General features: G+C 38.4%; 1 protein-coding gene and 1 pseudogene across 1 annotated transcript in view; one reads left to right on the top strand and one right to left on the bottom strand.

Moving 5' to 3' along the window:
• The window catches only part of Rtn1 (reticulon 1), a 228,934-nt gene extending 219,047 nt beyond the window's left edge, over positions 1–9,887 (bottom strand). The window contains exon 1 of the mRNA XM_046461713.2: positions 9,478–9,887. Coding sequence (XP_046317669.1) covers positions 9,478–9,718 — 241 coding nt within the window. The 5' untranslated portion in view covers positions 9,719–9,887. The remainder of the gene's footprint in view (positions 1–9,477) is intronic.
• A 6,367-nt stretch (positions 9,888–16,254) lies between these two features.
• On the top strand, positions 16,255–17,052 carry LOC124104688 (RWD domain-containing protein 1-like; annotated as a pseudogene).
• Positions 17,053–21,376: the final 4,324 nt, after the last annotated feature.

Genomic DNA, 21,376 nt, shown 5'->3' with positions numbered 1-21,376 from the left:
ACAATAAATATTAAAAAATTCTCTCTCTCTCTAAAAAGAGAGAAAGAGAGAGAGAGAGAGAAAGTATTACATTATGGAGTTTTCTTGCCAGTGGAGATTAGAGAAAAACTTTAAATAAAGTTTACAATTTTAAGGAGAACACATTTTAAGTCATCATTTTGAAGTTAACTATGGTTCCTACGATGGACACTCATTTCATAGTGTGCTTTTCACTCCTAAGAAATATGTAATGACATAATAAACACCATGTCATGTAACAACAACAATGTAAAGTTAGTAGCACCATTCTCTTTGAGGAAGGTATAAAGATCTTGACATAACTAATACCTTCCATCCCAAATTTTTCCCATCAAAAGTGATGTCCTCACTTTTGCTTGGACATCAGTAACTGGGAGACAATCTGACTCTTTTCTCGTTCAAATTACAAGAACATTCTCTTTCATTAAGCAGAAATCTGCTCTTCCAAATCACTAATCCCAATTTTATCTTTTAAAGTCACCTGGGTCCAGTTGTCTTCTTCTGCTTCCTGAAATTTTTCTATAGTTGGATTGAAGTACCAGATCTTTAATTCTTTTCTTCTTGATAAAAATTCTTAGTTTCTTTCAGCCATTTCTCAAATAACTTGTTTTCAAAAAGCCTCACTGCTCTAGTTTTCCTTGTCTCGCATATTATAACTCATCAATGTCTCTCAAAGCATGGCATCTACACTCTGGTACAAGACTCCAATTTGGCCTGCCTAGATAGAAACCTCTATTATCCTACAGTGGGCACCTGAGATGTTCTATTAATACTACCTGGGATTACAGAAGGTATTTTAGCAATTTCAATAAATTTTACTAACTCATATTTAGTTAATTATCACCCTTGATGTTCCCAACCCCCACCATGAACTATTTTAAGTAGCATCTCCAATATTCTATACAAGTTTTCAGATCCTACAGTCAGGATTTTACATTTTTAATTTTATAAGCCACTGTTCTTCTCTCTCCTTAGAAACCTCTAGAGTTGTTTCCAAAGCTATTTCTTAAAGATATCAGTTGGTGTCTGGTTCACCATCAATCTCCTATATCTGTTATGTTTTTTTGTGGTGTCAGTAATTATATAGATGATCATTTCACTCCTGCCCTCATCATTCTTCTGGACTCTACTCCTCCAATGACCTTGTCCTCTCTGTCTCAGTCTCTCACTTCCCTTCTAATCTCTATCGGAAACACCTTAACTCTAAAATCACCACCTCAGTTCCTTACTCTAATACCCTTATTCCAGCAACCCTGACAGCATATAAAATCCACTATTCATAACCCTTTTCTCTGTGCTTTTCCCTTCCTCCCTAGTTTCCACGACCCATCATGTATGCACTCCCTTGCATACAACCTCAAATCCAATGCCTTTCTCTTTCTGCCATGCTCTCAGGGAAACCAAAACCAAACCAACCATCCACCTACTCCAAACCAACACTTGGGCTGAATGTGACTGGGGGAAAAAAAAAAAAGATAACATATGTAGTAACTTGTCTCACTTTAAGCTCATGGCCACCAACTCCAACTGAGCCCCAAGGGCTGAACAGAATTTCTGTAATCTTCTTAGTCCTTTCATCCTTCCATTCTCCTAGAGGATAATGTTATACCTTCCTCCTTTGACTCAAGCTTCCAGCATTCACTCTGCTGTTGACTTTGCTTCTTATTTCATTCATAAAAGAGAAGCGGTCAGAAGAGAAGTTACACCACATGTCCAGTCATATCCATGAATTGTCCTTGTCTAAAATCCACCTTCCACTGCACCCTAAATCTATTTCCTCTCACCTACTCAGGGGCATATTGCAGGTAATGTCCCTTCTCTCTCCTGCACCATTAGTCTTTCCCTGCCTATTGAATCACTTGTGTTAGACAGCTTTCTATTGTCATGACAATATATGAGACAACCAACATATAAAGAAAAGGTTTATTTGGACTCATTGTTTTGGACATTGCAGTCCTTGATCAGTTGGCCCTGTTGCTTGGGTTTGGGGCAGCACATGGGAGCAAGTTGCAGAGCAAAACTATTCTCCTCATGTCAGGACACAAAAGAGAGGAAGAGGAAGGGACTTAGGTCTCACTATCAAGAGCATTCCTCATGATGACCAGAAAGAAGACCTCTCTGTAAGCCCCATCTCTTAAGGCATCTGTCATTTGCCCATGGTACCAGGCTGGGAACTAAACATTTAACGCATGGGCCTTCAGGGAACCTTGCACATAAAAACTATAGCAGTCAAATGTAAGATTTGTAAGATTACAGATAGGCCTTAATATCCTCCACAGTTTAAAAAAAAAAAGTGAAACAAAAACTTTCCTTCTCTTCCTCCCATTTTTCTTGCCTTTATTTCTTTATAGCAAAATTTTCAAAAGAATCATGTCTATGGATGCATCTCTTATTTCCTTCTGTCCCAATCTCTGTAATGCCAAACAATGCAAAACAAACCACGTTCCCCCACACACACACTTAAAAAACTAGTCTCTTCAAATTCGTGACTTTCTCACCGTAAAATCCAATCACAGTCCTCATCTTACTAACCTACAATCAGCACTTGAGGGAGTGGATCATTCTGTTCCTCTTGATGTACAGTTCTCTTGCCCTTTGGGGTCTCATTCTTTCAGTTCTACTTTGTTAGCCACTTTTAATTGGATTTCTTTGCCAGACCTCTGAATATTTGAGGGTCGAAGGATTTCTTTTTGTTGTTGTTGTTTTAATTAGTTACACATGACAGTACAATGACCTTGACATATCATACATTTGAATCAGATGGGATATAATTTCTCATTTTTCTGAGTGTACAGGTTGCAGAATCATATTGGTCATGAAGTCACGTATATACACACAGTAATCCCTCCACTGTCAATACTGACTATTTTTGTGATTCCCATCTCTATATCAACAAATGCCAAATGTATATTCTTAGACAAGACCATGTTCTAGCCCCATTCCTAGGCTTCCATTTGACCTTTCCACCTGAATATCTATCTCATGAGCATTTCAAAACTAACATTCACAAAACCAAACTTCTGGTTTTCCCTTAAAACCTACTCTTCCTAAAACCTTTCTAATCCCAAATAATAATAGCGAGTCCATTCTTGTTTTTGCTCAGGTCAAAAATCATGGCATGATCCTTTAGTCCTTTCTGTCATATCTAATTCACAATCGATTAGGATATACTGTTAACTTCAGAATTTATAAATAGAATATGTCTAGAATCCGACCACTTTTCACCTCCTCCAATGCTTACCACCATGCTCTCTTGCTCAGACTATAGCAATGGCCTACTAATTGAACTTTCTTGTTCCACACCTACCACCATCATCCTCACATTAAATTCTCAACACAGCGACCAAAGATCCATTACACTTAACATTAATATTAATTCTAAACATATTCCCTTTCTACTAAAAACTTTCCAGTGGTCTCCATTGCATTCAGAGTAATATCCAAAGCTGTTTACAAGGACCTACAGAGCCTAATCTGCCTACTAACCTTCACCCTGCACTTGTCTCCTACCATTCTTCCCTTGCTAGCTCCACTTCACTTTCCTTCCTGCTGCTTCCTGAATGTGCCAGGCACACTGACCCCAGGGGTGTTGCCAAGTACATGCTGATCCCAGGTACCTGCACACTTGTCCTGTCACTTTCTTTAAGTCTCTGTTTCAATGTTACCTTAACAAAGAGTCCATCTTTGACTATCCCCCCCCCAACTTCTATTACTCTGTTTTAACTTTCTCCATAGTACCTATCAATCCTTGACAAATATTTTCTGTCCTCTATCCCGGCCTCCTCTCCTGCTTCCCCCACACCGTAAACATATACTTTATGGGAAACAGTTTTATCTGTTTCTTTTTTTCTCTCTCTACTATATCCTCAGTGTTTAGAACAATGCCTGGCATATAATAAGGGCTCAATAAGTAACAACATTGTAATCACAAATTAATTAAATTATGCTATCTTGCTAAAATTGATAAAAATGGTTGTTACCTTTAGAGAGAGCAATGGTCACCTAGAAGATAAGGTATGAGCAATATTGTCTTTTCTCTGTATACCCTTCTGTACCTTTTAAATTTTAATACCATAAGCATGTATTTCCTACCCTGAAAAGGATTTTTTTAAATTAGGGTTAAATGATTTTAAGAAAAAGAGTTTATCTTGTTGTTTTGAATAAGCACTAAAATCAAGATTTCTTTCTTACAGCAATGTTATTCTGTAGCATATTTTAAAACTTTGTGCTATTTACAAAATTAAATAGCATGATTTCTACATCTTGTGTAAGTCAAATAACTCAGAATATGAAAAAAAGGAAAATTCTGTTTGGCATTATTTTTTAGTTAATCAATGGGAATTTCTAGTGATTAACATATTCCTTTACTTCTAAGGATTTACAAATATTTGGCATAACAAGGCATTCTTAGATTCTACCAGAAATCAACATCAACAACATTGACTTATAAAGTTTAAGGAACCCATTTCCATCTTTTTAAAAAACATTTACCCATTTTAACTTTTCTGGCATCAGTCTTTTTCTACAAAGATTCTCAACCTGACTTTAAAGCTGCCCAGCAAATGCATCTCATCACAGAAGAAATACAGAATTTTACCTTCAATTACTTCTGGGCTCCCAGCCTCTCCTTCTATATGTTTTAGCTTATAGCTTTGAAGTCACTGCCAATTTTAAATTATATAGGTGAAACATGAATTAAGATGTTCTTCCCTCTCTTTTCTCCTACATGATCACTGCTGTCACAGACAGTGACTTCTCCTTCATGTCTTTCTCTTCTCTTTGCCCTTAAAAACTGGTTATCTTTTATTTTATTTTTTTGACCATGTCCTTTATGTTGGCTTTAGTAGAGAGCATTTGTATGTAGATACATTAATCTCTTAGGGCTGGGGACATAGCTCAGTTGATAGAGTGCTTGCCTCACATGCACAAGGCCCTAGGTTCAATCCTCAGCACCATAAAAAAGAAAAAAATAGATACATTAATCTCTTGAACTATATCTTTTCTTTCATTGCTCTCCACATTTCCCAGTACCTTTTACAAAGTTCTATTAGTTACTATTGACATGATTTTAAATTGTAAAATCATATCAACACTAATAAAGGCAAAGATCTTGGAATAATATTCTCTAACGAAGCACAGAATGAGAGATAATAGAGGGAAAGAAAGAGAAATAGTTTTATTTTCCACAGTTCAGTCTGAGCAAGCAATGTTCATGTTTATTTATCTGTGTCCACCTCAGAAAACTAACTCATGCTCTTCTGCTCTTGGGGTTTTATAATATAATGACCTTATAGTAAAATTTTCAGTAATGACTTGGGAATGAGGAAGCTGAAAAATGACACAAAAGAAACGGTTTGACTAAACTATAGACTAATGTGAAATAGAAAGGTACACATGTTCTAGGAATCTGTAACCTATATTTAGAAAAGATCCTTTTACAAAGGAGGCATTCAATAAATGTTTACTAAGTTGAATTGAACTGCAATGGTTTCTCACTTTACAGATAACAAAAACTCTCTGTAATCCATGCTACCCAGGATAGACAGTATAATGGGCAAGATAATCAACAACTCTGCCAAAAATCTCTCCGAATTAGAAGTTCATGGGGGAAAAGAGATGAAAAGTGATGGGGGCAGGAAAGCCTTCAGTGTATCTGAGGAGCAATGATCAGGGTGGGTTCCTGGAATGGTTTGTTCATGAAGAGAAAATTAAGCTGAAAGCCTTGATAAGATCTATTTTTCAATGTATTTTAAGATATATAATGTTTCTAACTTTTAGTTTAACCTAACCTGAATTCCCTATATTAAGGGGAATATACTATATTTATTGCCATAAATGTTACTGATTGTATACAGAGACTATGTCCAGATAAATACATTACATTAGGTTTCCAAGCTTTTTTCTCTTATATTCTTTAATAAATTGCCAAAGAAAAGTATAGTGTTTCTTCCCATTTCAAGATAATAGAAAACAAAGATTGGAATTTACACCTTATAAAGGGGATTATACTGGAAAATATTCCAAATAAAAATGTTTATACATCTATCAAACACATCCAAAAAAAAAAAAAAAAGACAGTCAATTCAGTCTCCAAATGAAGATGATGATCAGTAATGCATCATAGTTCTATAGATTTATTATATTAAACTGGGGATACATAAAACATTCTCAATGCTATTGAAAGAATGATAGATAGACTAAGAACAGCTTTTCCAAGTGCACATCACATTTAGCATTTGAAAATTACAAATTTACAAACTCTGAGGTTGAAGTAATGCAAATTTGTTTTGCAATTATCTAGATATTTAAGTCAGATTATCCATAGCCAATATTACTGGAGCAAACTACATTAGACTAATTTCTCCTGACAATTCACCAACCTGTTCTTTATTTTGCCTTCCATGCATGAAGCATGCATGCATGAAGCAATCAATTAGCCAATTTCCAAAGCAGGCAATGAGTTAACTTCTTACCATTTTCATTTTGTTCAAATGTTCTATTTTAAATTCTTTCTTTAAACAAAGAGCCATTCTTCTATCCTTTTTATTATTGTATGCTCCTTTTGAATAGTTTCCAGGAATAAAATAACTTTATGAGAAAACAAAACAGTGGTTTTTAATGTCTTTTGGAGAATTATTAGATGATGGCAGTGTTTTGTGATTAACAAGTTGAACATGTTGTAGCCTACACATGGTATATTAAATATTCCCTTGACTATAGACATCATTTCACAAGTTCACTATCAACTTCATACATAACAAAGTGTAACTTAAGAAGACAGTGTCACTTTTTGTTGAGAAAATTTCCATGCCACAAAGGGACAGAATTGATGAGAATACCTGAAAACACAGTACTGATTGGGTTTTATAATGTAGCTTTAATGATGTTCAAATATATATATATATATATATATATATATATATATATATATATATACACACACACACACACACACACACACACACATTTCAGGGTATTACTGAGAAATGTTTGGGGAAATATTTCTTTGTAAACTTTAATTAACATCAATGTATAAAGATAAATAACAGACTTTCTGTCCAGGCAGCAAGACTGGTGATGTTTTTCAGAAAAAAAATTTCAAACGCCAATATTCTATCTTACATTTTAATATTCCATCTGAAAAAGAAACAAAATATATTTACAGTATATTACACTCAAAAATCTAAGTTACTTCTTATTTAACTCAGGGTCCCAAAAGGCACCATTCTTAAAAATAATAATAAAGCAGCTACGGCCATGTGAGCATAAAGCTAAAAGACAACTTTTTATGAGCCAGATGTTGAATCTGTTGGCACCTTGATCTTAGATTTCCCAGCCTCCAGCACAGTGAGTTAAGTAATTTATGCTTATAAGCCAAAAATAAGTTTTTAAAATGCACAGTAAATTAGTGTGCATAATAGGCTACTTTTGGATTTTATCTCTGATACAGTTGATGATTCACCTTCTGACTTTGCTTATATCAACAGAACTGTCAAAGTAACAGACACAGAAGCTGGCCTAGATCTTGTTTGGATTTTTCAAGGTGTGGTTATTTATGTGGCTATTATTTCTAGCATACAGTTCTCTTATAGAAGGCTATCCAGTCTAAACAACAATAATAAACTAAAACATTTCTATATAAATAGGCATATATATATATATATATATATATATATGCTTCATTCTCCTTCTCCACCCAAACTTAGAATCATATTTGATATTATTAGTCCATTTGTTGCACTTATAATATACTAAGCATTTTCTATGTAATAACACATTTTAGTGAATAGTAAGTTACTAAACACAGGACACTTAGCTTCCCTACCTTAGTAACCTAACCTTGCTCAACTAATGAGAGGCAGGCAATGTTGATAAAGAAATAATTTATCTTGCAGTGGATAAAGATTCTGAACTCTAAGCTGCCCTCAGCAAAGAAAAGTAATGACAAAAACTGCCTTCCTTTGTCTATTATCATTTGCCATCTTCTTTAAGAAGTTTTGCTTTCTCTTCATTTCAATAGAAATTGAAGAGAGTCTGGATAGGGATTTTCAGCATTTGAGTCTTTTTCTTTTCCTTTTTACTTTTCACTCCTCCTCCTCCTTTTGCTGGTATATGGTCCCCACTTTTTCTTTTCTGCTGAGAACATTGGCAAATTTTATTAAACCCACTCTCCAAACCTCCTTTCCCCAGCTCAGATCTTTTATACTAGAGCAGTTAAGACAACCTAAGGCACTTCATATAACCCTTGAGAGGGAGTGGTTTAAGAAGGGGGTTTCCCAAAAACAGCTGCCAAGAGCACACACGCCAGTCCCGCCCCCTTTCTCCTCCTTCAGGAGCACCCACCACTCCAGACCTTCTAGAGCTACATTGCCAAAACTACACAACTCCCACTCCACCATAACAAAGCTTTCTCTGAGAAGAGAACAACATAACACCCCCCTCCTTCTCTCACTGGAAACAGAGCTAACCAGGCCGGCAGCCCAGGCTCATAGTGCGTGCCTCTCGCCTCTTTTGACTAGAATTCACCAAAGCCCTGGGGTCCTGACAGACACTGGTCTGCTTGGGTTGCGAGGAGGAAGTCAGGCCAAGGGAGATCGAATCCGGGGCAATTTTCAAATGCTGGAGCAGATTCAGACTGCTGGTAAATCGTCGCTGGTCCACTCACCCCCATCCAAACCCTCCAACTCAGCCAGGCCCGCTGCATTTCGGGCTTCCAAGTTTCAATGCTCCCTGCAAGATGGGGACATTAAAGCACCTAGGTTCTGAGTGAGAGCAGACACAACTCCCAACCCACTTACAATGCTGTTCCTCCAGAATGTGGTAAACACTCCTTATGATTTGTTTTCTGCCCGCGAGTGGTAGGGGGGAGGGTGTGGAGGGGGCGGGTGGAATGGGGGAAGGGAGTGTGGGCGGGAGGACTGGGAGGAGCCGGGTGTGGCGACTCCTGGAGAGAAGAGTAGGGGAGAGTTAAAGCCACAAAGCTGCCCTGCACCGAGCCGCGTCCTGGGGCAGCGGGTGAGCTCGCTGCTTTGTTGTCAGCATCTCCTGTGGCCCGCGCGCACAGTGCGCACAAACACGCCCCAGAAAACCACCACAACCTGTCATAACGGCCCTACAGCCCTGAGCCCCTGACAAGAGGGAGAAACTTGTACCGGGACGCACCAGTAAGTCAGGATGCTGCAGTTTGCCAGTGAGGACAATGTTTTAACGGAAATAAAGATAATGAAATAAAGGGATCAGTAGCATCCGTTCTTTCTCTGAGCCTTCGGAAAAAATTAAAATTGCTGTTTTCAACCAGTCCATTCACATTTGCAGTCGCCCTTGGCGAAACGGGGCTGGGATTGGTGCCTTTAGGCAGAGCGCGCCAGGAAGGTGCAGAGGGGAGCTGTTAAGAAGGGAACCGACTGGGACCGGGGTACCTGACGCCATTTGCGGGGTAGCGGCGCCCTCCCGCCTTACCTGTGGATGCAGTTTCCATGGCAACGGGCGGCGGCCGGGCGGGGCCGGAGCCCAGTTCCCGCGGCACCGCTCCTTCGGTCCCGGAGCCCAACCCCCGGCCGGGCTCCTCGGTCTGCGGCGCCGGCCTGGCCCCTTTCGGCGTCACTGTTTCATTCTCCCCCTCCCCCCGGTCCCCGAACCACTGGGACCCGGGGCTGGCCAGAGGCAGCAGCTCGTCTTGCGAATCCGGCGGCGCGGCCATAGCTGGCGGTCCCCCCGCGTGGCGACGGCGGCTTGGCGGGGCCGAGGTGTGGTAGCTGGGCGGGCGATCGCTCCTTGCTGCTATCCCCGCCGGGACTCTGGGCTCCGGGAGGCTGCGGAGTCTCCGCGCCGCCGCCGCCGCCGCTGCTGCAACTCGGGCCCAGGCGCTGCCTGCTGCTCTTCGCGCTTCAGCTCCTCCTCCTCCCCCCCTCCTCTTCCTCCCGGCCCCGCGGCGGCCGCTGCCTGCGCTCCTCCCCTACTCCAGTCACTGATGCTGCTGCTGCTGCTGCTCTGCTACTCCCAAGCCTGCTATTACGCAGGTGAAAATGGCCTGCTTCAGAGCACGTCAGCCCCGGCCTGCTAATGGCAGGCCCTGATTAAAGGATGTGCCAAATCCACTTGAATCTCCCCTTCATCCGGGGAGGAATACAAAGGGAGGATCAGCAGGTAGAAACAGCCCCCAGCTGCTACTGACTAATTAGACAAGCTGCCCTCCCAACTCAAGAAGTTAAGCTCCCACTGATGTTCTGGGACCTAAGGCAAAGAAGGGAAACTGGAGACCTCAGGGCCACAGTTCTGAGGGTTACCAGCATCCGTTGTGAATGGGGACATAGGTCTGAGCAAGAAGGTGGTGGAGGTGGGTGTTGGTGGCAAATGGTGACAAGAGAACCTGCAAGCCTGAGGTTCAATCCTGCAGCTTTAAACTGTTTCCCGAACCAGGTGGAAAATAGCAGAGTACAGGAATATTGGAATGAGCTATAGGAGAAACTTAAAAAATAAGGCAGCTTTCCAGATCTCATCACCACCAGCCCTGAGGGCAAAATATGGTATCAATAGGCAGGACAAAAACAGCTTTATCTCCTTTCAGAAACACTCGGCCAAAAAGCCTTACAAATTGCAAGCTGTCTGTACAGTAATTTTATGTGAGAAATTGGACATTCCAAGAAGCTTGCTGCTGCTTCTTTCATTTTTTCTTTAATTGGTGCCTAAATTGTTTATAAAACGATGTGATCAAAAAACTAAGGTTGCTAAGTCCCACACAAGGTAGAGGATTAGACTCATGTGCTGCTGTTTCTGTAGAAAAGGTGGGTATGGGTGGTACAGCATACTAGAAGGCTTTGTGGAACTCTGAGCCACTACACACATCTTGATGATTTCATGTTTGCCTATTTGTAGATTTAAAGGCTGACTTGAATACCATTCAGGTGCTCTTCAAATATACTAAAACTAAAAATCCCAGATTCAGACTAATCTTTTGTTTTACTATGATACTACTATTCAAAAGATGATAATAAATTAGAGAAAAAGTATTTACTAAATGCATGATAAATATGGCCTCCTAATGCCAAATGCCTGTGGGGATTTAATGGTCACCAAATTTTACATTATTGGTATATTCAAAAAGTACCGCCTACTAAGAATATATTCATTATTTTCTTTGTGATGGCAGCTTCACGGGTATACACAAATGTCAAAACTTACCCAATTGTCACTGTAAATATATGCAATTTATTTCATTTCTATTATACCTCCATAAAACTATAAAAAGTATCCCCTCCAACAACAAAATTCTTGGTTACCATGAATCATCATATTTCTTGAAATCTTTCTATAATAAGAAATTGTTCATGTGCCTCCTAATATGCTGTACCACCCATACCCACCTTTTCTACAGAACCAGCAGCACATGAGTACTACTTAAGAAATCGTCTAGATGAAAAGCTTATTTCACTGCTGTCTTTCCATGAAGCTTAATTCAGTTATGTAATCAGGGAACACTTGTGAGATTTCTTCAAATCTATTGTTTAGAATGCCTTAAAGCATCAGAAAAACCAAATGGAAATTTCTCACAGTTTCATTATTAACATCATGTTGATAAGAATACAGAAAACTCTAATATAATATCAAGTGGCTATTAGTGGGTGCTGAATATTTAAGAATTGTTATGGTGAGGGAGTCATATACAGAATAATATGGAATGTATTATTTTGTTTCTCTAAGAAGCACTAAGGGAAGTTATCATTAAAAACTGGAATACTTTTGCAAGCCTCTTAGCTCCCTTAAGAGTGAAAGCATATGGACTTTGTGGATATGACTCTAATTATTTTCTATATTTCATGAGATACTGATCAATACTCTAATTTGAGTACATGTGGAAGAAATTACCAGTTAGTATATTTAGATTTTATTTATCAGAGGAAACTGATAATTGCATTTTGATAAATTATTCTATTTTGCTCTGCTGAAAAGAGTTATGGTGGGCTAGGGGTATAGCTCAGTAGTATAGCCCTTGCTTAGCATATTATGAATCCCTGGGTTTGATCCCTAGCACAGACAAGGAGGAGGAAGAAGAGGGCAGGGGTGGGGGAGTGGGAGGAGGAGGAGGAAGAAGAAGAAGAAAAAATGTTCACAGTGTTTCAGTATGATCAATTTTCACAACTATCTTTTCTTATTAAGTTCCACCTTTGGATGTATACAAGTTATCTGTTCAGTAAAGAAAGTTTCAGGTTTTTGCTATGATTTGAAGTGATCAATTTTATTAGTATTATTTTACATTTGCACCCCTCTAAACTGACAAAATTTGACAACATTGAAAAGTTAAGGACATAGCACAGAGTTGGTGATGGAGTTCCAGGGTTTATATAGTTGCTCTCAATTATGAATTGCTCTAATATGCTTTTGAGACAAAGAAAATAAGGTTGGCACTTTTAAAGAATTCTTAGCAAGAGGAGTTGAAACCAAAGAACAGGGTTTTGTCTTGAGCATTTTTTCCCCATCATGTCAAAAGAAGGAATCTAATGAGGAACACTTATTTAGTACTAGCTTCTTAACTTTAACCAAACCTTGTATTGTGGGGAAAGAGGTGTGGAGGCATGCAGGAAAAGTGACACAAGTAACAAATTTTAACCAAGCCAAAATTCTTTCTAAGTAATTCAATATTAAATTAATTTAATATTGCTGCATATCAGGTTCGTCAACTATAACCTGGATTTTTAAAAATATTTTTTAGTTGTAGTTGGACATAATATCTTTTTTTTATTTTTATTTTTATGTGGTGCTGAGGATCAAACCCAGTGCCTCACATGTGTGAGGCAGGTGCTCTACCAATGAGCTACAATCCCAGCCCTAACCTGGATTTTTTTGAAGGGGGGCACTGGGTATTGAACCCAGGGATGTTCTATCACTGACCTATATCCCAGCCCTTTTAATATTTTATTTTCACACAAGGTATTGCCAGGTTGCCCAGGCTGGCCTTGAACTTGCAATTCTCCTGTCTCAGTCTCCTGAGTAGCTAAGGTTACAGTATGTTTCCTGATGTTCAGCTAAACTGGAAATTTTAATAGTACCTCTGCATAGGGTTTGGGGAACATTAAATGGCCAATATATATTATTAATATAATAGAATATACAAATTATTTCCAGGAAATGACTTACAATGCTAAAGCTCTGTCTTGCATTTATATTTGTACAAACTAAAGATGGTAACTACTTCAGGTATTTAAAACAAACTAGATGAGGAATGTCCAGTTATTACTGTAAATCATGATATATATATATGGTATTTCTACTTGTAATTTCTGTATTCTGAAAGGTAAGCTTTGTATAAAGATAAATGGATTTCAAAGATTCTTTGGTTCTATGCCTATAATTTCAGTGGCTCGGGAAGCTGAGGAAGGAGGATCAAGAGTTCAAAGCCAGCCTCAGCAAAAGCAAGGCCCTAAGCAACTCAGTGAGACCCTGTCTCTAAATAAAATACAAAATAGGTCCAGGGGTGTGGCTCAGTGGTGAGTGCCCTGATTTCAAGTGCCAGTATGCCCCCCCCCAAAAAAAAGGATTTGGGTCAAACACACACACACACACACACACACATTTTAACTTAAAATAGTCTATTTTAGAAATGGCAAATAAGTCTCATTGATAAGTAATGACTGCTTGGAGGGTTGTATTGAGAATATGCCATGGCCATATTCAAATTCCATAGGAAAGAGTGTCTTGAAGGACAAACAATAGCATCTTTCAGGTAAGTGAAGAGGACAGGTCATGCATACCACATATTTGCCCAATGTGTCATATACCTAAGCTTATCAGCACTTATTAGCCAAGACCCTAAACCATTTTAGAAGAGAATGTAATGGTAGGAACACTCTCATTGACCTGATTGAGCATTTCAAGATGAGACCCAATTCTGGTGCCTCGAATTCCTCCAAAATCCTGTGGACAGTGATGTTTGGAGGTTTTATGTGTCTATGTCACACCTATATCATGTTGAAACATGGTTTTCACTTTTCTACAATGTGCAAATCTCTTGAATTTGATAGGGAAAAGAGTTCTCCATTTTCTGCTGTAGTGAAAGAATATTTAGAGTGAACTTAATATGTAGAGGCTACAGGATGGTGCCCAGGACAGCAATGGTTTCTCTAGGAGACCACTGCTGCACTCACAAATGCCACACAGCACTTTGGGAACACACTAGGCTCCTTCATAAATTAGTGTGGTTGCTGTTACTTAATCTACCAACCGAAGGGACAAAATAGAGTTGCTTCTATTGTTCTCCCATAGGTGTGGGAATAGGAAAGTTTATCATTTTTTGAATCTAACTTTTTTCTTAATTTGTACATTTGAATAAAACTGCGAGGAGTTTTTATTTCTTTGGGCAAAAATATAAAGTGAGAAATCTGCAACTTGAATTACCCATGTTTTGGACACAATATAAACATTTTAAAGGAATTCTGAGCTTGAGTAGTAATCAGAATATACACAAGAGAGGTAAATTGCCTTTGAATAGTTCTTTGCAGTTTCAAAGTGTATCCCCATACATAATACACATTTCATACAGACAAACACACACACACACACACACACACACACAACTTTTAATTCACAGTTTGGTAAGAGATGTTACCTCATAGTAATTTCAATTTATTTTATTTGTGTATTTATTTATTTAGGTACTGGGGATTGAGCCCAGGGGTGTTTTACCATGGAGCTACATCCCCTCCCATTTTTCATTTTCTCATTAAGTTGCTTAGGGCTTTGCTAAATTTCTGAGACTGGCCTTGAACTTGAGATCCTCCTGCCTCAGCCTCCCAAGTCACTGAGATTACAGGCATGCAATGCACCTGGCTTTTTATTTATTTGATGATTAATGAATTAAGAGTTTTTAGGAGCTTCTTGGTGATTTTTATCCTTTTTAATGACAATTTTATTGAGATTTAACTCACTATACAAGTGTAGAATTCAAGGGCTCTTAGTATATTCACAGTTGTGCAACCATTACCAAAAGCAATTTGTAACATTTCATCACTCCAGAAAGAAACTTCATATCTATTGGCAGTCATTCCTCATCCCATCCCCAACCCCAAGTCCAGTGCTAAGACAATCACTTATCTACTGTGTATCTCCATAAAATTACTTATCCTGAGCATTTCATGTAAATGGAATCATACAACACTGTTGAGAGCCACAGCTGAAGGGGCCCCAGCAAACTTCCAGCTGATTGGCTCACCATGGCCCCTGCAAACTTCCAGCTGCCAGCTGATTGGCTCCTCTGCGCTGTTTCCCTGCCCTTTCAGACCACGGAGCTGCTCATTGGGGGACTCTTTTGGCTCCACCCATGTGACCCAGCCAATCGTCCTCAAGAGCAGGGGGGCGGGGGGTTGAGAGGCTTGTGGGAAGGCGGTGGTGGCGGTTGGGCTCTGAGGGAATTCCTGAAGAGCTCCTGTGGTGCGGTGTGTGTTCTAAAAATAAAGTTAGTTTCTGCTTGATAAGTGGCTTGTGAATTGTGCCCAGCCAGACTGCAGCACAACAGGTGGCCTTTTGTGACTAACTTCTTTCACTTATCACATTTAATTTTTTTTAAGAGACAGAGAGACAGAGAGAGAGAGAAAACTTTTTAATATTTATTCTTTAGTTTTTCGGTGGACACAACATCTTTATTTTTATATGGTGCTGAGGATCCAGCCCAGTGCCCTGTGCATGCCAGGCGAGCGCATTACTGCTTGAGCCACATCCCCAGCCCACACTTATCACATTTTCAAGGCTCATCCTTGTAGTGCATATCCATATCCCATTCCTTTTTGTTAATGAGTAAATACTCCATTACTTTTGTTAATGAGTAATACTTCACTTTGGTCATCCATTCATTCACTGATGGGTATTTAGGTTATTTCCACTTGTTGGTTATTACAAATAGTGCTACTATGAATGTTTATACACACTTTTTGTCATCATTTTTTGATTTCTTTTGATTGTGAAACAAGGATCAAGGCTGAGCTGTAGCTCAGTGGTAGAGTGCTTACCTAGCATAGGTAATGCCATAAGTAATGCCCTGGGACTGATCCCCAACATCTCAAAATAATTGCTGAATCATATGGTGGACTCCATGTTTAATTATTTGAGGGTTGTTTGCTAAATCAACTGCACCATTTATAAATCTCAGGGCTAGAAATTTCCTCCACTGGTCTAGCAACTTGGTGTAATGTAGGCTGAAAGCTGCCTGGATATCTGAGCAGTCTGTCAGTAGCAGTAAGGAGCTCGATGACAGATTATGGTGAGGAACAGCACGAATGAGCTTTTTGGAGTCCATCTACTCCAGCACTTTCATAGCTTGATTGCACATTAATTCAGTCTCTTAACAAATATTCTTCCAAAATATAAAGTTATTCCCCTTATACCACATTCCCCCTCAGTCAAACTTCACTTGACAAGGTCCTGCTAAGTATTATCCCATAATCCACCTAACCTCACCATCAATGACATATGAGGCTGGAGAAAATAATCAAATTGTTCATACTACTCTTGAGTTTTTAATACAATGAAAAATAACCAGATGAGTCTCCCTCTTGTGAAATATTCTTAGAAAATCTAGAAGACAATGTAGTCTAAGACATTTTAAAATTAGTAAGATTATAGTTGAAGAAAATCTTGGTATGGTAATAATCTTTAGTGAGAGCTGTGCAAGAAAAACTAAATGAAATAATAGATTAGATAAAAAGAATAGAATGAAAAGAAGCGGAAAAGCAATTGTTTCACAGCTCTCCTGCTACAGCGGGAAAGTTTCTTAAGTTGGAAGGACAAGTCTGAGGCAGAACTCTTGAAAATTAAAAAGAAATGGAAGAACGAAGAATAAGCAGAGAAAAAATAAATTTAGTGGGAAACAGCTACTTGAAACATTATACTGTCAACACATCTGATATCCAGTTCTTGGAGGATGCTGGAAACAATGGGGAGGTAGATGAGTCTTTGTTTCACAAAAGGGATGATTTGAAGCTGAAGGATAATGAGGACAATCTGGACTACACTCCTGCTGCCCCAGAGAGTGACTCAATAGACTGATGGGCTGTCCCCTTCTGCAAAGAGGCTTGACTGGCACAGCATCTGAGGTTATTTCAAGGAGGATGTGATTGTCCTTTATTTTTTCTAAGAAACAAAACACTTTCAGGAGACTATTCTCATAGCTTTCATCATTGAATCTAATATCATGAAAATTTCAAAAAAGAAATCCCACTGGTAGTGTATGAGGATTTCAATTTCTCCATACCCTTACCAACACATTAATTATCTGGCTTTTAAAAATTATAACCATCTTAATGGGTGTGAAATATATTGTGGTTTTGATTTTCATTTCCCTGACAATTCATGATATTGAGCATCTTCCCATGTGCTTATTGTCCTTTTGCATATTTTCTTTGGATAAATACTCATTTTTATTACTGAAGTATAAGAGTGTTTACACATTTTGAATACAAATTCCTATCAGACATATGATTTGCAATTTTTTTTTCGTGTTCTGTGGATGGTCTTTTTACTTTCTCAATAGTGTTTTTAACACCATGTGTTGAATTTATTATTAAATCGGCATATATATTTTCACTTTTGCTGTGTGTAGATTTGGAGTTTTATCTAACCAACCATTATCTAATCCCAGGTCACACGGATTTACACTTGTGTTTTCTTCTAAGAGTTTTATAGCTTACGGTCTTACATTTAGTTTTTTATTTATTCATTTATTTTGAGTTTATTTGTATATATCATGTGTGTGGTTTTTCTTTCTTATTTTACTTTTTCAACAAGGTTTCTTTTTCTCTCGTGCATTTTTAAGTGCTCTTCATATTGTATTCTTGTCATTTATGTTGCAAATATTTTTAACATTTTATTGTACAGGTATGATGAGAAAATCAACTTTCTAAAAACTTCTGAGACTTCTCCTAAGTCACACACCTAATGCAGCTGTTACTGAAGTCTAAGTCATTTGACTCTATGCTTCATGATCCTCAATTTAAAAGTCTTGAAAACAGTAAAATTAATTTTTCACTTTGTACACAGTATACCATCAAAAGGAGCCTGGCCCAACAAAACTAAAGGTGAACTAAAAACACAGTCAAGATCAGTGATCCCAAACCAAAGTATTTAGAACCAGCATCAAGACCAAGGAGAGGAAAAGTACTGTTTGGTGTATAGGTCAGAACCCTGGACAGCTCAACGGAAGCAATGCACTAGAAAACCAGGATTTCCCTCTAACTTCAAACTGCCATCACTGAGACACCAGGTTGTTGGTTGAAAGCTTGCACATTATGGGGGTTAATTTTAGTGACAAGGGCTCTGGCTTTTTCATAAGGCCCGGACCTATTCTGAGGAAAATTGTCATACCATCTTCCAAGAGTCTGTAGTCTTCATCAAATGCCATTTCCTTGTCTTTATGCCCGACAAAAACATTAGAGTCTCCCCAGTCCTTGGGGCTTCTTTGTAGTTAGGCTAGGTCAAAATGAAATTGTTTTCTTTCCCCCCTTTCTTGGAGGTTTTTATCCATAAATATGCATTTCCATTCAAATTTAGAGACCAGGCAGGGATCTGAAATTTCAGGTGGGAATCTGAAATAATACTTTGTTAAAGCTTAAGTACAGAGCATCAAAGAAAATTGAGGGAAATATTGATAGAAAAGTGCTCAGGGACAGACTATATTTATACTTTCATAGTATGCAATGTAATACATTTTGATACTGGTGTCACAGAGCAGATAGGACCACACAAACTCTGTGGCTTATATGCACTTATGAATTATACTGAGTAGTTGGTCACCCATCTCACATTGGCCTATTTTGGTTATAAGTCAGCAATGTGTCAGGATAAGCCTTTCACACCTGAGGAAAGACACCTAAGTGAAAGTCTGAAGATTGTAGAAGGTTCTCAACAAACATTTTTAGCCTGGGTTACCTAGCACAGTCAATTAAAAAACACTGTGGATCGATTTCATTTCAAAGAAATAAAAGAAAAAGAGACCCTTGAATTTTATCTCTTTCAAATAGGAATAATATATTAAAACATCCCCCAGGCACCCACTATTTTGAAAGCACTAAGCCAGCTCTCTTATGTAGAGAAACAATTGCTCTACAGAAATGTCTAGATGATCCTCTGGAATAACGTTGCTCTTAAACAATCATAACTTTCCTGTGCAGCTTAATTTGGGGGACTTTAGAAAGATCTTCCTGTCAAATGTTGCTCCTACTCTAGCTTGTCATTAGTCTTGAAAGTGTAACATTTTGATTTTATAAATTTGGCCAGTTTGTACTGCTATAAATGGTAGGATCCACAAGGAAGTCAATTCAGCATTCATAGTATTCATACCTCATAGAAATTATTAGACAGCTTTACTAACTCAAGCCTAGACTTTAATAAGGGGAGTGGACTAGAGTCAAAGCCTTCCACACTGCTTAGGAAGACAGCTTGGGATACTGCAATGGCAGGCCTTTGTGAGCCAGGGGGAAATGCTTCAACTTTCCGAGGGCAGAATGCATTTTGTGAAAATGTAGACATGTTCAACAGTCCTTGTGTTATGGACCAGGATATATGGGCAATGACCAAAACAGACTCCATTTAATCCTGAGATTCCATGTAAGAAATGCTTCTCCTATGAAAAAAACTCTGCCTCTGCTATCCTGATCCTGCTTGGCACACCCTGCTTAGAAATGCAAAAGTTTCTGTTCTTCTTATACCTTGTAAAATTGTTCTCTGTTTGGTTCCCATTTTTCTTGGACATGTACCTTGTCAGAGAATGATTGTCTAGACATTAGTGACCATTCTTTAACTCGTACTCAACTAGGGTCTTTTTAACCCACTTCCCCTTCTGCTTATGATTTTAGATCTCATGATGTTTATTGATGGTTTTGAATCATGGCAACAGCTGCTTATGATCAATGTGGCTTTGGACTATAAAGGTGCACTCTAACCCTTGCAGGGGGTCAAGGGGTATGAACTTGCAGCCTGCCCCTTGGCCCACCAGCTGGTGAATAAAGATAGTTCTGTCTCCTACTTTAAGACAGAATTGGTGATTTATTGCAATCTCAGCAATTGAAGACTAATAGTTTCACAATCTCTAGGATCATGAAAAGTTTTTCTTTAAACTTTTTTATTTTTCTTAATTCCCTAAGAAAACAATGATTTATATTTACGGTATGTTAGATAATCAGCCAGATCATATCTTTAAAATACTAATAAATTTTGTTTATAGAGCCAGGAATGGTACACACCTGTAATCCCAGTGCCTCAAGAGGTTGAGGCAGGAGGATTGTAAGTTCAAAGCCAGCCTTAGCGAGGCACTTAGCAACACAGTGAGACTCTGTCTCTAAATAAAATATAAAAAAGGGCTGGGATTGTAGGTCAGTCATTGAGTACCCCTGGGTTAAATCCTCAATACCAAAAAAAAATGTTTTTCGTTTATAAATTATACCTATAAGGTCATCTTAAACATCAATGATCAGTTCATGACAGAGGCACTACAGGCCCTCAGTAAGCCACAGGAAAACGAGCATGCACTTGGCTACATCAAGAAAACCCCATGTGTCCTTTAATGAGAAATACAGCTCTAACTCTGAAGCTCAAATTCTACACCTGAAAACAGAATAGGAAGCTACATACAGAGTAGATTATCAGATGCATTTTTTTAAGGCATCAGGTGTTTAAGATATTTGGAAGAGTGAAATCCAAAGATAGACTACTTGCAATCTAATGATATTATTCTTTTTGTACATACAGTTATGAAGAAGTAACTTAATGATCAGGCTTTTTGACCAGTTCCAGCAACAAAATTTATTCAATAGGTATCTTCTTCATTGTATCATTCATAAATTTTTTAACATCTCCCTGTTAATCAGGTTAGAAAAGGCTATGCTACACCAACATTAAAATTTCAGTGGCTAAAAACAATGAAGTTTTTAACTTAAATTCACACCTAATACAGTTCAGGGGAGAGCTCCAATCCACATGATAAATCAGGGACTCAGGCTTGTAGAAACTCCACTGACACGTAGCTAGACCATGTCAAACATAGCTTTGTAGATTGTCACAAAAGGGGAAGAAAAAAAAGAAAGAGTGGAAAATTTTCATCTGTTCCAAAATACCTCTTGCTGGAAGTGTTATGTCTCATTTCTTATAGATTACTGACAAGAACTAGTCTTATGCTTGAGTCTAATGATATAGGACGTTGGGGAATATAAAGAAAACATAGGATATCTGTGGAGTCCTATTCACTTCATTAAAGTATTTGTACCAAACATCTCGAGAATACAAAGGTGAATCAGATTCTGAACCATTTTTTCAAAATGTTTACAATCAAACACGGAGACAAAATATGCATGTAAACAATCAAAATCCAAATTAGAAA

This window comes from Marmota monax, unplaced genomic scaffold (genome assembly GCF_021218885.2).
Source record: "Marmota monax isolate L192 unplaced genomic scaffold, Marmota_monax_Labrador192_F-V1.1 WCK01_AAM20220418_F8-fsc00001, whole genome shotgun sequence".
NCBI lineage: Eukaryota > Metazoa > Chordata > Mammalia > Rodentia > Sciuridae > Marmota > Marmota monax.
This window is presented reverse-complemented; position numbering and strand designations above follow the sequence as displayed.